At 46.4% G+C, this 17,820-nt stretch overlaps 1 protein-coding gene across 1 annotated transcript in view; it reads left to right on the top strand.

Annotated features, from left to right (window-relative positions):
- The window catches only part of adamts17 (ADAM metallopeptidase with thrombospondin type 1 motif, 17), a gene marked incomplete at both ends in the record, with an annotated part of 341,041 nt that overhangs the window by 203,393 nt on the left and 119,828 nt on the right, over window positions 1-17,820 (top strand). The window contains 1 exon segment of the mRNA XM_084308233.1: window positions 7,897-8,047. Coding sequence (XP_084164359.1) covers window positions 7,897-8,047 — 151 coding nt within the window.

Raw genomic sequence — 17,820 nt, 5'->3', positions numbered from 1 at the left:
AGTAATTAAAAAGGAAAATGCTCACGAGAAGTAAGGAAGAGACAACGATTGTGAAGGAAATAGAAATGGAGAACATACGAGAAGGAGAGAATTTGAAGAAACAGAATCCCCGAAGCGAAGCCGAGAAAAGCCAGGCGAAAGAAGGGGGAGGTACCGCTGAGGCAGTCACGGGAATGCCAGGATGGGCCGTGATCATGCAGGCCGGGATACTGGAGAACATAACAGCGGCGATAAAACTGAACACGGACACGATAAGGAATGATATTGGGAAGCTACGGGAGGAATTGAAGAAGGAACAGGAGGACTTCAGAGGTGAAATGAATACAGAAATCAAAAGGGTGGAGGAGAAGATGGCGGAACAGGACAGAAACGTGACCGAGTTACAGACTAGGACGTCACACGCGGAGGAATGGAACACGGAGATACACGAGGTATTAACATGTGTGATTCAGAAACAAGAACAGATGGAGACAAAGATGTCGGACATGGAGGGGAGGTCACGGAGAAATAACATCAGAATATGGGGACTGAAAGAAGGAGTCGAAGGGGAATCGGTGACCCTATATGTGGAAAAGCTTATCAAAGAACAAATGAAGGAAACGGGACTGGAAAAAATTGAGATACAGAGGGCCCACAGGGCGTTGGCTCCGAGACCACAACCGGACAGACCTCCGAGAGCGGTGATTATTAACTTTCTGAGATTCGAGGTTAAGGAATTGGTACTCAGAACCGCGTGGACCAAGAAGATTGAAATCGAAGGGAAAAGACTATCATTTGATCACGACTACTCGACAGCGGTAGCGATAACACGCAGGTCCTACGCGGGACTGAAGAAAACCCTGAAAGAAAACGGAATGAGATTCCAGTCACCCATGACCTCGCTAAGGATTCACTGGGAGGAAGGGGCGGCGATGTACGCGACGGCACGAGAAGCGGAGCGAGAGATGAGACGGCGAGGGATGAGGATGTCGGAGGACGGAGAAGGAAGGAGGCGGGAGGAACAGACGCGGAGCCTGCAGCAGAGATTGGAAGGAGCCCGCAGGTGGATCAGAGTGGGAGACCGAAACAGGAGGGAGGAGAGAGGAGGAGGCGGAGGTGAAACGTGACAGAGCGAGGACGGAGACGGATGAGGAGGCCAGACGGAGAGGAGGCGGGAGGAGGCGAACGGATGAGTACACGCACAAGAGATTGAAAAAACTATTCAAATAGAGACAAAGTATAGAAACTGAAATAACATATGCATAAGCACACATTCCCAGGTAGAGGCAGGATATAGAAATGAACGTAGAGAGGACATTTAGAGAATACTATGAGAAATTATACACACAGCCAAAAGCAGCGGGAGAAGAGGAAATAGAAACATATCTGGAGAAGCTAGAGTTACCATCGATAGGGAAAGAACAGAATGAAGAATTAAATAAAATAATTACGGAACAAGAACTGGAAGATGCAATTAGTAGAGCTAAAAACAACAAGTCTCCGGGGAGCGACGGATTCCCATCGGAATTCTACAAGACATTTAGAACTGAATTAGCACCCATGTTAGGGGTGGCGTTCAGACACACGATGGAAGAGGGGAAAATGCCCCCCTCGTGGAAGGAAGCCATAATCATAGGGAATTATGTAGTAGTTTCAGACCTGTGTCCATACTCAACGTAGATTACAAGATGTATACATCGATAATATCAAAAAGATTTGAGACCTTTATGCCAGACATTATAGATGAAGATCAAACTGGATTTATTAAAGGGAGACAGACACAGGACAACGTGAGAAAGACATTACACATAGTAGAGGAGATACAAAAACAAGGGGGTAGCGCGGTACTGATTAGCCTAGATGCAGAAAAAGCGTTCGACAGTGTGAGCTGGAAATTTTTATATAAAACATTGATGAGGTTCGGACTGAACGAGAGGGCGATGAAGATGATCAAGGCACTATATCAAGAACCGACAGCGAGGGTTAAGGTGAATGGCAGCTTGACGGATAGAATCAGATTAGAGAGGGCTACCAGACAGGGATGTTGTCTCTCACCGACGCTCTTCGCCGTTTTCATAGAACCACTGGCACAACTGATCAGACAGACCGAGGACATCAAGGGAGTAAGGATAAAGGGAACGGAATATAAACTAGGCCTATTTGCAGACGACGTGATAGTATACATGAGGCAACCAGAAAAGAGCTTCCCGGCACTGATGGATCTACTGAAGGAATATGGCCACTACTCAGGATACAAACTAAACGTGACAAAGACACAGACCTTAGCATGGAACTATTCTCCAACGACGGAAATTAGAGAACAGTACAGGATAAGATGGGACATGGACAAGATTAAATACTTAGGGGTGAACATCACGAGAGGGGTGGAGAAACTGTTTGAGGCGAATTATACACAGATAAATCAGAACATAAAGAGAGACCTAGAGAGATGGACAGTAATGCCCTTGGACTTCAATTCAAGAATAGAGGTCATTAAAATGAACATACTATCAAGGTTACTGTACCTATTCCAGTCACTACCGATACAAATACCACAGAATCAATTCAGGGAGTGGGACAGACTGATATCGAGGTTCATATGGGCGGGGAGAAGACCACGGGTCAGATATAAAACACTACAACTACCAAAGGAAGAGGGAGGGATGGCAGTACCCAGCCTACAAGATTATTACTATGCAGCACAACTGAGAGCAGTGACGTGCTGGTGTAACGACAGATATGAGGCAAGATGGAAAGACATTGAAAAAGAAGGGGAGGGATACAAGGTACAAGCTCTGGTGGGGGATAGGGAACTATTTAAAGAAAAAGAGGGACTATTAGATCCAATCACCAAATGCACCTTGACCATATGGAACAGAGTAGTAAAAACACACAAATTGGAGAAGCAGTCAGGGGTCCTGAGATGGGTAGCACATGACAAGAGATTCAAACCAGGGAGGTTAGACCATGGATTCAGAAGGTGGGAGAGGGGGGGGGGGCAACAGCAATATGCAAAATGATAGAGAAGGGAGAAATGCAGACACTACAAAAATTAAAGGAGAAATTTGGACTAGAAAACAGGGACCACTTCAGATATCTACAGGTTAGAGACTACTACAACAAAGAAATAAGGGGGGCCAAAGACGAGGAACAGAATGGAATAATAAAGATGATAGTATGGGCATACGAAGGGGGGCAAGGAAGAGTAATATCAGCAATATACCGGGCTATAATGACCAGCAAGGGACACACGACCGATTATATAAGGGAGAAATGGGAGAGAGAACTAGAGATAGGAATAACAGGGAAGGAATGGGGGAACATATGTGAGGTACAACATTCAACAACAGTATCGAGAATATGGAAAGAATTTGGATGGAAAAACATAATCAGATTCTTTATAACCCCAGAGCTGAAGGGAAAATATGCACCAACACAAAAAGCATGCTGAAGGATGTGTGGGAAGGAGGGGGCAAATCACACGCACATATTCTGGGGATGTCAGAAGCTGAAGGGCTATTGGGAGGAGATAGGGGAAGCAATGATCAGAATATTAGGATACGGGCTACCACAAACAGGACTGGTGCTTTACTTAGGAGACCTGACACACGAGGGAATACAAGGGGGGGACAAATATTTAATAAAGATAATGTTGATAGCGGCCAGAAAAGCAATAACGAGACCAGCGTTTCCGTTAGCCGGTAATTACCGGTATTTGACCGGCAAAATCTGTTGAAGTCCGACATATTTAATCTCTCCGGTCATAGTGTCCGGTGAAAATAGTTCCCTCTGGGCACAGTTTGATTATTTGAATTGTATTTGGATGGGCTGGAGTTGGGTGGCCTATGCGATGAACGAAACAATCATTGCGTTTGTTGTCGTTGCTTCGCTCAGCGAGAGCTTGCTGCTGGATTTGCGGAAGGCATGCAGCTGCAGACCCACAGAACCCACCAGCTTTGCTGGCACAGTGCGGTCCCCAGACCTGGAAAGCTGCTCTGCGGGTCTGCAGCTGGATGCTTCTTGCAAACTAACGGCCGGCTCGCGCTGATAACAGCTTTCATTGTTGGACCGGCTGCTTGGTGGAGCAACGATGAAACGAATGTAATGAATCGTTCGTCGCATGGGCTATTTAATTTTGGCCTGTTTTGGTACGGTTCGGGTGGTCAAGTTGTGCTTGGAGGGAGTTGTTTTCACCGGACATTATGACCAGCACCAAGTCGTTGGGAGGTGGAGATATACATCACGCAAACCCACGATAATGTTGCCGTCTCTCTCTGCAAAATTTCTCAGTTCTTCGCTTGATATAATTAATACAAATGTCCAATATAACGGAATTCGTTAGCTCATAAAAATGTGATTATAACAGACTGCTGTTTAGTGTCGGACCGACTGCCCACATACGCGGTCTATTTTATTTCAAGTCAGCAGCAGCACGGAGTATCGAGGGACTTATTTTATTTGGAATATATTAATGACTGTATACGCAAAAGTAGCCTCGTTTTAAGTAATAATATTATAAATCTACATGCCTTGAGGATGACATTCTTTATATAGCCTGCCTATCGATTGTTTTAAAGCTCAATAAACTATGACCGGAATTAATCTCATTTGTCCGGTAGATTGAAATCTTGCAGGTCACGGAGACCGGCAACAATTTTTTTTAACGGAAACCCTGAACGAGACTGTGGTACAAGGAAGACCCACCAACAATAGCAAAATGGGTAGGAATAGTGGAAGAAATACAGGATATGGAAAGGATAACACACATGCTGAGGTTACAGGAAGAGAAATTTGGGGAAAGATGGGGAAAGTGGGAGGATTATAAAAGGAACGAGAACGACATCACAGAGGAAGAACCAAATGCAACACAAGAGAGCGAAGGGTAAAGGAGGAAAGATGTTCAAGCAGGGTCTATGAACCCATGTCACACACCTGTACTTTAGTTAATATTTTCTATTTTGTTTTTGGGATATTACAAGTGCTGAATGCTTTTATACCTTATTATTTATGTCTGTTTAACGGTGTGATATTAAATATTCAGGGATGAGGTGGTTTGTGTATGGGTGAACCAAAAGGCAAAGTGAAAGTTAATAAACAAGAGAAAAAAAAAGAAAGGACGAAGGAGAAGGGAAGAAAGAAGCTCAAGGAGGGTCTCTGGACCCAGATCACACATACAAACCTTAGTCAGCATTTATCGTCCTTGAGTAGGAATTACCTGTTTATGCCTGTTTAAGGGAGATACACAATCAACCTTTATATCAAATACCTAGAAAACAACAGTAGGGGAACCAGACAACTAACCATGTGAATATTTAGGTGCACTGTTTTTTCTTTTTGTTTCTATTGTGATGCTAGTTTCTTCATTTTTTATTATTTATTTTTTGTAAGTGCTGTCTGTCTAAATAACTGTTAATAAAAAATTTAAGTTTAAAAAAAAAAAAAAAAAGTATCACTCTGGAAAGTCTACGGCTTCGGGAATTCATTCAGTAAGTCATTTTCCGGCACGAAAGGACGAAATTGCTCATTCCACATTATTTGTGTGCGTTCACTCCTGTATTTATCCTCAGATAAAAACAGAAAAGAAAGAGGAAGAAAAGACGTCGCTTGCCTGTGGTTCTGTGTACGTGGTCCTCGTTGCAAACAATTGAAACTCCTGCATTTTTAAACTGAAACCGATGGCAGCATACGTGTGTGTGTGCGTGTGCTCGCGCGCGTGTGTGTCTGTCCTGACTGCTGAGACGAATGAATTCCACTAGACGGCCGGCCTTGACGATAACATTAAAGACCTCGTCCACCGACGCGTCACACAGTTACAAAAGAACATGTCCCTGTTTACTCGACTACGGTGCTTTGCAGCTCCGGCCACATCGCTCCGTTCCACCTGCTTTAAAGTAAAATCACATTTTAAAAGACCGCTTATGTTTTGGATTTAACGCTGCGGTGCCTCAAGAAATGCATCAAGGACGTTACGATGATTCCTGTCATCATAAAACACGGCTTCGCTACATTGAACCATTGAACACATTGATACAGCAACTTTGAACCCTTGAACATCTTGATACAGCACATTTGAACCCTTGAACATCTTGCTACAGCGCATTTGAACCATTGGACACCTACCTTGCTGCAGCACATTTGAACTGTTACTGTAACATGTGTTACTGTATGTAACCTGTGTGTTAATGTATGTAACCTGCGTGTTACTGTATGTAACCTGTGTGTTACTGTATGTAACCTGTGTGTTACTGTATGTAACCTGTGTGTTACTGTATGTAACCTGTGTGTTACTGTATGTAACCTGTGTGTTACTGTATGTAACCTGCGTGTTACTGTATGTAACCCGTGTGTTACTGTATGTAACCTGTGTGTTACTGTATGTAACCTGCATGTTACTGTATGTAACCTGTGTGTTACTGTATGTAACCTGTGTGTTACTGTATGTAACCTGTGTGTTACTGTATGTAACCTGCATGTTACTGTATGTAACCTGTGTGTTACTGTAACCTGTGTGTTACTGTATGTAACCTGTGTGTTACTGTAACCTGTGTGTTACTGTATGTAACCTGTGTGTTACTGTATGTAACCTGTGTGTTACTGTATGTAACCTGCGTGTTACTGTATGTAACCTGCATGTTACTGTATGTAACCTGTGTGTTACTGTATGTAACCTGTGTGTTACTGTATGTAACCTGTGTGTTACTGTAACCTGTGTGTTACTGTATGTAACCTGTGTGTTACTGTATGTAACATGTGTGTTACTGTATGTAACCTGTGTGTTACTGTATGTAACCTGCGTGTTACTGTATGTAACATGCGTGTTACTGTATGTAACCTGTGTGTTACTGTATGTAACCTGTGTGTTACTGTATGTAACCTGTGTGTTACTGTATGTAACCTGTGTGTGACTGTATGTAACCTGTGTGTTACTGTATGTAACCTGTGTGTGTTACTGTATGTAACCTGCGTGTTACTGTATGTAACCTGTGTGTTACTGTATGTAACCTGTGTGTTACTGTATGTAACATGCGTGTTATTGTATGTATGTATGTAACCTGTGTGTTACTGTATGTAACCTGTGTGTTACTGTATGTAACCTGTGTGTTACTGTATGTAACCTATGTAACCTGTGTGTTACTGTATGTAACCTGTGTGTGACTGTATGTAACCTGTGTGTGACTGTATGTAACCTATGTAACCTGTGTGTTACTGTATGTAACCTGTGTGTGACTGTATGTAACCTGTGTGTGACTGTATGTAACCTGTGTGTTACTGTATGTAACCTGTGTGTTACTGTGTGTTACTGTATGTAACCTGTGTGTTACTGTATGTAACCTGTGTGTTACTGTATGTAACCTGCGTGTTACTGTATGTAACCTGTGTGTTACTGTATGTAACCTGCATGTTACTGTATGTAACCTGTGTGTTACTGTATGTAACATGTGTGTGTTACTGTATGTAACCTGCGTGTTACTGTATGTAACCTGTGTGTTACTGTATGTAACCTGTGTGTTACTGTATGTAACCTGTGTGTTACTGTATGTAACCTGCATGTTACTGTATGTAACCTGCATGTTACTGTATGCAACTGAAATGTCTCTTTATTTATGTGGACATAAATCATCATTTGAATGTGTGTTAATAATGTACCCTGTGTGTGTGTCTCTCTGATGGCCTGCCTGTCTCTGTGTGTGTGTGTGTGTGTGTGTGTGTGTGTGTGTGTGTGTGTGTGTGTGTGTGTGTGTGTGTGTGTGTGTGTGTGTGTGTGTGTGTGTGTGTGTGTGTGTGTGTGTGTGTGTGTGTGTGTGTGTGTGTGTGTGTGTGTGTGTGTGTGTGTGTGTGTGTGTGTGTGTGTGTGTGTGTGTGTGCGTGCGTGCGTGCGTGCGTGCGTGCGTGCGTGCGTGTGTGTGTGTGAGACAGATCCAAGCCCAGCACGTGTCTCCTGTACACGGACCCCAGGAGCCGCTACCAGGTGCGGCTGCCCCCCAAGCTGCCAGGCATGCACTACAGCGCGGACGAGCAGTGTCAGATTCTGTTCGGGACCAACGCCACCTTCTGCAACGACATGGAGGTAACACGCTCTCCTTCTTGAAACCCTGAATATTATATTAGCATGTTACTCTTCGTCTCTCTGTGGCTCTCTGTGTTTCACATTGTGGTAAAACATTGTGGCATATATATTAGGGCTGTCAAAATGAATGCTTTAACTTTGGAGATTAATTAAAATTATTTAAAGCATTAAAATAAATTAATCTAGATTAAAAACCTTCAATTTTAGCGCCGCGGATATAAGAAAGCGGTCTAGCTGAGTCAATGTTGATGGTTTTGTTGAACATTTGTATTTCACAGGAGAGAAACTGTATTCAAAGAAAGCTATTAAAATAGTCTTTGAATCTAAATATACTTTCTTTGTGTTGATTTTACATTAATTCCATGATTTTACTCAAGTAAATATCTATAGCAAGCTTCGGCCTCAAGTAGAAAAATGCTATTTTTTATCTTGATTAATCTAGATTAATTACAGAAATTTGTTTTAATCTATTGACAGCACTAATATATATATATATATATATATATATTTGTTTGGTAAGGTTTTAAATTAGTACACTCATTTGAGTAGTGGAAAAGTGGTAGGATTAAATCAGTGTATAAGTCTTCCTACTCCTTTTCGAACATGTAAATTGAGTTATGTTTTGAGTTGCTTTTGTTTATTTTTTTCATTAAATTCCTTGAGATCAATGATTTGTTTTGATTTTATATTGTTTGTATTTATTTACATGTTCGAAATAAAGAGTTCAAATCAAATCAGAACAAAACAGTTCGGGGGGTAGAGCAGTCGTCTGGTAATCCGGAGGTTCCCGGTTCGATTCCAGCGTGTCGAAGTGTCCTTGAGCAAGACGCTTAACCCCCCCTAACTGCTCCCGATGAGCAGGTCGACACCTTGCATGGTCGCCTCGGCCGTCGGTGTGTGAGTGTTTGAGTGAACGGGTAGAAAGTGAGGAACAAATAGTAAAGCGCTTTGGATAAAAGAGAGATATAAATACTAGTGCTGTCAATTGATTAAAATATTTTATCTGATTAATCGCATGATTGTCCATAGTTAACTCGTGATTAATCGCAAATTAATGATGCGTTAACTTTGACAGCCTTAATAAATACACCATTTACTGTAGCGTCGATGTAGAAGCTAAAGGTTAGAGAAGTGAGCTTTTGATTACATGGTTGCTGATGTGGAATCATTTTGACCTGATATTATTCACAGAGGCGGACAGTGGAGTGTTTGAGCAGGGGTGTAAAGTACCTGAGTAATTGTACTTCGTTACAACTACTGTTTTGGGGATTTGTACTTTACTGGAGTATTATTAGGTTTGTATACTTGTACTTTTACTCAATTCCATTTCAGAGGGAAAAAAAAACATACTTTGTACTCCTTACATTTAAAATGCAGACCTACAAAGTACAAATCTTGCAGGTCCAACTATTTAGTATATTAGTATATTTGTTTCTCTGGCCGAACTAACGTTAACGTTATTAATCCTGCGGCCGTGCTTTATTTAAAAACAACCAATCAAATCCCCATCAATGGAAAATTAATCCGCCCATACCCATGCAGATTGGTCCTCCTTGTGCAAGACTAGAAAGCGGGGATCTTTGATTAAACACCTGCGATCAGAAAAGTCAGAAAAAAAGTTTTTACTTTTACTTTTTAGTACTTAAGTACATTTAAAAGTAGAAACGTGTTTTACTTTTACTCACGTGTGTTTTTAGCCAGATACTCTGACTTTTACTTGAGTGTGATTTTGAGACGGTACCCATACTTTCACTTGAGTATAATTTCTGGGTACTTTTTACACCCCTGTCTTTGAGTAAGGGTAGATTTTACTGTCAGAATGACATGCTGCAACAGGGAGAGACCTCTAGCTTACAGCACTGGGCCCTATAGCCCGGATATCTAAAGAATGGCGAGCTAACAAAGTATTTATACAGGAGAGTAGACTAAATGAGTGGAGCATGCCTGAGTTGACGTACATACTATGAATTATGGATATGATGTACAGAGATATCTGGATAATGACATATACTTATGAGACAGCTGTGTGTGTGCAGACGTGTGTACAAGTTGAAGGCTATGTGTCTAGAGAGAGAGAGAGAGAGAGAGAGAGAGAGAGAGAGAGAGAGAGAGAGAGAGAGAGAGAGAGAGAGAGAGAGAGAGAGAGAGAGAGAGAGCCGGGTAAGCATGTGTAGATAGACGTCTAGATGTCTGGGAGTGATGTGATTGTGCATGTGTGTGTGCACATCTGTGTGTGCGTGCAAGTGTCTGTGTGTGTGATAGTAAGAGAGGCAGAGAGAAAGAGAGAAGTGTGCTGGTAAATTTGGTAAAGTTGCTAATGGGCTGGCTGAGCCAATCTGGGTGGGAAGGCGAGTGATGAACGCTGGCCTCTCTCTCTCAGCGACTACGTGCTGTTGAGCAAGACATTGAACAACCAACCACCCCCAGTGGAGCCACTCTGTGCTAATCCGTGGTAGACTTGTTGGACTGGGAAGGTCCCAGGTGCACTGTTTGAGTGTAAACCAGGTGCACTATTAGTGTAAACCAGGTGCACTGTTTGAGTGTAAACCAGGTGCACTATTAGTGTAAACCAGGTGCACTGTGTGAGTGTAAACCAGGTGCACTGTGTGAGGGTAAACCAGGTGCACTATGTGAGTGTAAACCAGGTGCACTGTGAGTGTAAACCAGGTGCACTGTGTGAGTGTAAACCAGGTGCACTGTGTGAGGGTAAACCAGGTGCACTATGTGAGGGTAAACCAGGTGCACTATGTGAGGGTAAACCAGGTGCACTATGTGAGTGTAAACCAGGTGCACTGTGAGTGTAAACCAGGTGCACTGTTTGAGTGTAAACCAGGTGCACTGTGAGTGTAAACCAGGTGCACTGTGTGTGTAAACGATAGGTTATGTAGATCAGGGGTTCCCAAACTTTTCAGGCCGGGGCCCAGAAAATAAGGCGTCAGAGAGCCGCGGCCCAATGCACATCGTCTGGCTTTTTTTTTTTTTTTTTTTGCCAGGCGACCGATTTTTTAAGCCAAATATCACTTCAATCCTATTAAGTTAGTTCAAGTTAGTTATTCATTTATATGTGCTATTTATGAGAGGGCTAACTTGTTGCAAAATAATAATGATAATAATAATAGCCTCATTAAAATACTATTGTTGCTTCGGTTGTTTTCAGCGTTTTATGTGCATAATCTGTTATTTAGTTTGAAATGTTCGTTGAAATAAGTAGATTTTTCGTTTTTGTTTATTTATTAAGTTAATATAAAACCATATAGTCACATTTTAGAATACAATAGAATAGAATTTTAGAATACAACTAGAAACACTGTCCTGGCCTGCTTCTAAGTTCAGTGGCCTGACAAAAAAAAATTAAATAAAAAAATTAAAAAATAAAATAAAAAATAAAAGAAATGTTTTTTTTTATATTTTTTTTGTTTTTTTTTAATCGTCTCGTGGCCCATCCGTGGCTGCTCGCGGCCCACCTTTGGGTCGCGACCCCGACTTTGGGAACCACTGATGTAGATAACCTAGTTATATTAGTATTGGCTGAGCGTCCCGCTCTGAGCCTTACGAGATACTTCTATCTCCTGTGATACTTAATGTATCTCCCACGAATAAAAAACACATGCACCCCACCTGTATGGGGCCCCGCCCCTTATGGTGGCCACCACCCATATAACCATGACTCTGGTCATGAAACACCCTTCCTCGCCAAAAACCCGTCCCAGGAAAAGATCCCTCAAAAGGGAACTCAGGGCGCGCAGAGCGGGACGCTCAGCCAATACTAATATAACTAGGTTATCTACATAACCTATCGTTATATTTCGTATTTGCATCGCGTCCCGTTCTGAGCCTTACGAGATAATGGGGAAGAGCGGGCGCGAGACCCGACAGATGTACCCCCTGAGGACCCGTAAGCCCACATCAAGGGGTGCGGGGAGCCCTGTCACCCCATCCTTCCTAACGAAGGGGGGGCGCAGTCAACTCCACCTGAATGCGAACAAGAGGGAGCTAGAACCCCTTGAACACACCGTACAGGCGGAACCACGTGTGACTCAACACACTGTGGCCCATACCCACACACTCCTGCTACCCGACCAAAGGACGGGAAGCAGGAAAGGCCACAGACCCCAGAACCGCCTGGGAGACAGAACCCCCGGTCATGTCCATGAGGTAAAACCTTACAAAGGAGCCCGGGGAGGACCATGAAGCTGCAGCACAGATGGCCTCCACCGAGGCCCCACCCAGGAGAGCGGCAGAGGCAGCCACCCCACGAGTGGAGTGCGCCCTGACGCCCCCAGGGGGATCCTGCCCAGCCAACGTGTAGCAGAGGGCAACACCCTCACACAACCAATGGGACAGGCGCTGCTCCGACAGTGCCTTACCAGCACGAGCCCCACCGTAACAGACAAAAAGCTGGTTGGTAACCCTGAAATCCTGAGTACGGCTGAGGTAAATCCCCAAGCACGGACTGGACATGACAGGTGAAGGCCCGCATCTAACTCACTAGTGTGAGGAGGAGGACGAAACGCCTGAACCACAATATCCCGGGAGCGGAAGGAACTCCGGATATTCTTAGGCATGAAAGCAGGATCAGGTCGCAGAGTGACACCGCAATCGGTCCGAAAAGACAGGCACTCTGGACGTACCGAGAGAGCACAGAGCTCACCTACGCGTTTAGCGGAAGTGACAGCCAGAAGGAACGCGGTCCTGAAGGACAGCTGTCCCAACGGCGCCCGCTCGAGCGGCTCAAACGGGGCCAAGGACAACCGACCGAGGACCAATTGAAGATCCCAAGTCGGAGCCAAGGAGCGTTGCACCGGCTTAACGCGTCGAGCGCCAAGCAGGAAACGCTTCACAAGAGGGTGGCTGAACAAGACATCCCCTCAAACCCCTCATGATAGGAGGATATAGCTGCTGCATATACCCTCACCGTCGAAGCCGACAGTCTATCAAGGAGAGACTGGAGGTAACTAAGGACAGCATCCAGGGGGCAGGAGACTGAGTCCCGGCCCCCCACCTTACACCACACTTGGAACATACGTCATCTGCCCGCGTAAGCGCGACAGTGGAGGGAGCATGCGCCTTCCAGATGGTAACACCATCAGGATCAAGAACCTGCGCCCCTCAACGTACCCGTCCCAACAACTGACCTAACAGATGTATGGGGAAGAATCCCTGGCGGCACGGCATCGGTCCCAGACCCGCCTGGCCATGTCCAGACGCAATCCTCACCCGTCAGGATGAGGGCCGCCCCGCGACAGTACACCTGCACCCACATTCTCCCTGCCGGGGATGTGGGGAGCCCTCAGGCCACGCAGATGGAGGAAGCCCATAGCCAGCCGCCCGCCGCCTGGTGCAGACAGGGGGAGCGTACTCCTCCCTGTCTGTCGATACACGACACTGACGTCGTAACGTCCGTCCTGATCAACACCATTTGTGGACCAGAAGGACCGCTTTCAACACCAACACATTGAACGTAGCGCAGACCGGGCAGCATGGTTTGCCAGCTGCCCCCTACTGCGTTGGCCCGACGCATCACCAGCGAGGGAGGCGTCGGTGAAAACGCGACGTGAGACAGCGCCGTAACCGTCCTAGGACGGAACCTCCCGAGCGTGTTGACAACACGCTCTGAAATGGATGCCCATAGCCCTCCAACCGTTGACTGGGAAGAGGAATACTCTACATCCAGTCTACAGCAACCCCAGGCTGGTAGAGACCTGCCTGGTATGAGACCTGACGATCCACCTTGACCGCGAAGGACCAGAACGTCATCAGGGCAGAACACTCCGTAACCCCGGACGACGCAAAGGCCCCAGTGCGGCCTCCACGCACTTGGTGAAGATGCGGGGAGCCAGAGAAAACCGAACGGCAGCCTCTGGTACTCATACGCTAACCCTGCAAAGGAAGCGTAGGTAAGCCCTAGGATGGAAGATCGGGGATGCGCATACGCATCCTACAGGTCTATGGAGGAGAACCAGACCCCCACCTGACAGTGTTCAACAGGTAGGAGACGATCCAAAAAATGCTGAACCTTCCCATGGGACAGGTCCAGCCTGGGTCTTACACCCCTCCCTCCCGACTTCTCGGGCTGAGAACACCGGGAGGAGAACGCCACGACGATGGCTTGCTTCGTCCACAGAGATTGGATCTCGTTGACCAGAGCTGTCCCTGCTGGAGACCCCGACAACAGGGTCTGTACCAAACCTGAAAACGGGTGGGGTTGTGTAAACACAAGTCCCCGCCTCACCGTTCTCTCCATCTACCTCGACATATGGTACTGCCGTAGTCATATGTGACGACACTCCCAACGCACCCGCCGTCACGTGGCGCAGGTCCGCCAGGAACTGTAGATAGTTGGCCCGGTCCCCCCGCTGTGCGTAGACAACCCCAAAACCGTGCGAGGAGCGCGTTCCGTGTCGGAACACCTGACCCTGGCACACCCACGAGGCAATCGCACCCAAGGGGGAACCCCGACAGAAAGGGCCGATCTGATACGGGGGGCTTCCGATGAAAAAAGCCCCCCCACTGAACACCCCTCCAGAACATGCTGAAGGAGTTGTTCTGCAGCCGGACATGCAAGGTGTAAGGCCCCCATGGGTTCCTACACACCGTAGCCCTGCAGTGATATTACTACTACCCCAAACCATGTGAGCTGCGACCACTTGCCAATATTTCAGGAGTGGGAGGCACCAACATGATACCTGGCCTGGCGAAGGCGAGGCCGGGGAAGCCCGCACTGTGTGCCTCAAAAGGTTTCGAGCCCCCCTGCTGACAACACTTAAGTTGACAGACGTAACACCAGGCTCAACCAACACAGTTCAAGGTGTGGGAGCCGCTTGACAGCACAACATTCTCACGGACAGACCCAGGCTCAGCCATCAACTGGGTGTCAGCCCCTGTCCCCATGAGAAGCGAAAAGTGGGGCCGCCCGCGCTTCAACGAAGGCACGCGGCCTGCAGCCAAAGGAAACAATCAGAGCCCACTTCTTCCGCTGGTGTTGGGGAAGGGAGTGATCGGAGAGCGGGCTGCTCGCGGCAGGACGGTGACGGCTTGTTTGTTCAAGCCGAACCCATCCTACATGGCCGATCCCTCGGCCACCAAGGCTGTCGGCCTTGTGGACACCTGTCGAATCAACGCCCAGGATACCTCTGGCGGGGGAAAAACATGGCCGCCTGTCGAGGGCCCCGTCATCGCCGCTGACGAGGCCGTGCTCTCTCTTCTTCTGGCTGCGCGGTGTGAGGCGGTGTAGGGCCTAGGACAATACCGCCCGTGCTCCAGCAGAAGACCAAAATCCCCTGCGGAGAGGGGAACCCTGAGCGGTTATAGCTTGCGGCTGGGTCAAAGCTAATAACGTCAACAACCTCGCGCGATGTGTCGACGTCGGCTGGCCCTCAAGGCCCCTCCACCAGACACAATTTTTTTTAATAAAAAAAAAAAAAAAAAAAAAATTCGAACACAGTTCTAATCGTTGCCAATTCCATACCGTGGCGGTACAAGCCTTAACAGCCCACCAGCCACTCGCCAGGCCGACCCACCCATGGTGTTGGCCGGGCGGGGCATTGTTTCAATATATCAAAAACAAAGGACTGACGTTAACATGGAGCACCAGTGGTGATTGCAAACAGCACCCTCCACTGTGGTGTGCACCATGAAAGGGTTAAATTAATAAAAGAGCTAAACCACAAAAACTGTAGAATGAGCAAACCCATACACACAAAGTTTAAGGGGAGACGGACCAGACCCGTCTTCATTCAAAATATTCACAACAGAACACCAGCCCTAGTTTAGCCCATTTACCAAAAAAGGTAAACAAAGCCCCCCCCCCGCACTACTCCCCCAGTATACCGATTGACCGTCAGTATGAATGGTTTGAGAGGAGAGAAAGCTGTAGCAAGACAGACCTTCTCATAGCAGAGTGACAAAACGAAACAATAGCCCCCTACACAGGGCCGCCCCAGGAGATGGGGGGCCTCGCGTCTAAAAACGCACAGGGCCTCACATTTCTCCCAGGCGGCCCTGCCCTTATACTACTGCAGCCTAACGCCAGGCAATGTGGGACCCAAGACAACAATTGCCTGTGCACAGACACGCAACATGTTTATCATGTCGGCTGGACCCATAGCCCCACTACCCGACGCCAACCCAGATGGGAACACCGTTCAACAAACCCCGCCGGAACACAAGGTAAAATACCTGGCTAGGAACCTAGCCACGACCTACCCCGTTGTCAACCCATTTACCCGAAAAAGGTAAATAGAACTCAAAAACCCCACAACAGCTACCGACTGACCTTCATTGATGAACCGGGCAAGAGGCGGGAGAGTGACAACATCTCACGGCGGAGACATTAAAACAGCATAGCAATTAGCAGTAGTAATAGCATGCGGCAGTAGCGATAGCATGTAGCATAGCTTCAGATGTTTTAGCAGCACGCCCAAGACAGCTTGGAAACCGTTCCCTGCAGAGAACGTTCACCAAACCATCCTGCCCCCGGCGCCAACACACAACATGGTTGTGTTAACAAAACAAACCAGCATTACTAACACTAATACCCATGCCTGAAGACACAGGGTCTACCTGAGTACAAGCTGGCCCGACAGCCAGCCTTGTACAGCTGAACCTCGATGTGCAGTCATCAAACGAGGAACATCAACACAGGCCCGTCGTGTCGCCGAAAACATGCGTCGAAGATGCCAGGGGCCAGCAACCTCCGGTAAGCTTCCAACATTATTAATCTTCCTTAATCTTTTCATTCCGCTAGACTCGTATGGTGCACGCATCCAATACGCTGGGACGAAAACAGAGGAAGGGTGTTTCATGACCAGAGTCATGGTTATATGGGTGGTGGCCACCATAAGGGGCGGGGCCCCATACAGGTGGGGTGCATGTGTTTTTTTATTCGTGGGAGATACATTAAGTATCACAGGAGATAGAAGTATCTCGTAAGGCTCAGAGCGGGACGCGATGCAAATACGAAATATAACCAGGTGCACTGTTTGAGTGTAAACCAGGTGCACTGTGTGAGTGTAAAGCAGGTGCACTGTGTGAGTGTAAAGCAGGTGCACTATGTGAGGGTAAAGCAGGTGCACTGTTTGAGTGTAAACCAGGTGCATTGCTGAAAAAGAGCACAATCCTCCTCGGGTAAATAAAGGTAGAGGACAAAAAAGTAGAAAAGAAAGAAAAAGAACATTGACAGTATTCATAGCACGTTTTGTTCTCAGCGGGTTATGTTAGCTACGCTACCACGTTGATTTTCATCTAGTTGCAGCCTCAGTGTGGGCGGTTTGGGTCAAACTTTATTTTGAGGTGCACAATTTTAGACGCTATTTTCATGGCTGTCCATTATGAGTGGATGATTAATCTTTATTTGCCACTATAAGACCACACTTGGGTTCTTCTTCTATATGTTCTGCCCTCGCGTTACGAGCCACTGATACTGATATTGCAACCATGACCATGAGTAGTACTGTATGTGTCCCCTTTTCTGAAGTATTACCAATCATCTCGACTACAACACAACAAGTGCCTCGTGACCAATGCCTAAGATTCAACATGTTCTATTATTCCACTGATGAGCATGCGTGTTGTAATTGATACCAGATCAACGTAGACTAGGACAAGGGTACGACACGAGGGTGCCGCTCTAAACTAAACCAATGAGAAGCCCATCAGGTCTAGGAAATAGACGTCAGACACACGGCTCACACACAATGCAAACAGCGACAGCAGACACCCTTGAGGCAAGCCCCTTGTGACCTCACTCTCGACCCACTTTGATCAAATATGTT

Source organism: Notolepis coatsorum, assembly GCF_963971535.1.
Source record: "Notolepis coatsorum genome assembly, chromosome: 2".
Lineage (NCBI taxonomy): Eukaryota > Metazoa > Chordata > Actinopteri > Aulopiformes > Paralepididae > Notolepis > Notolepis coatsorum.
This window is presented reverse-complemented; position numbering and strand designations above follow the sequence as displayed.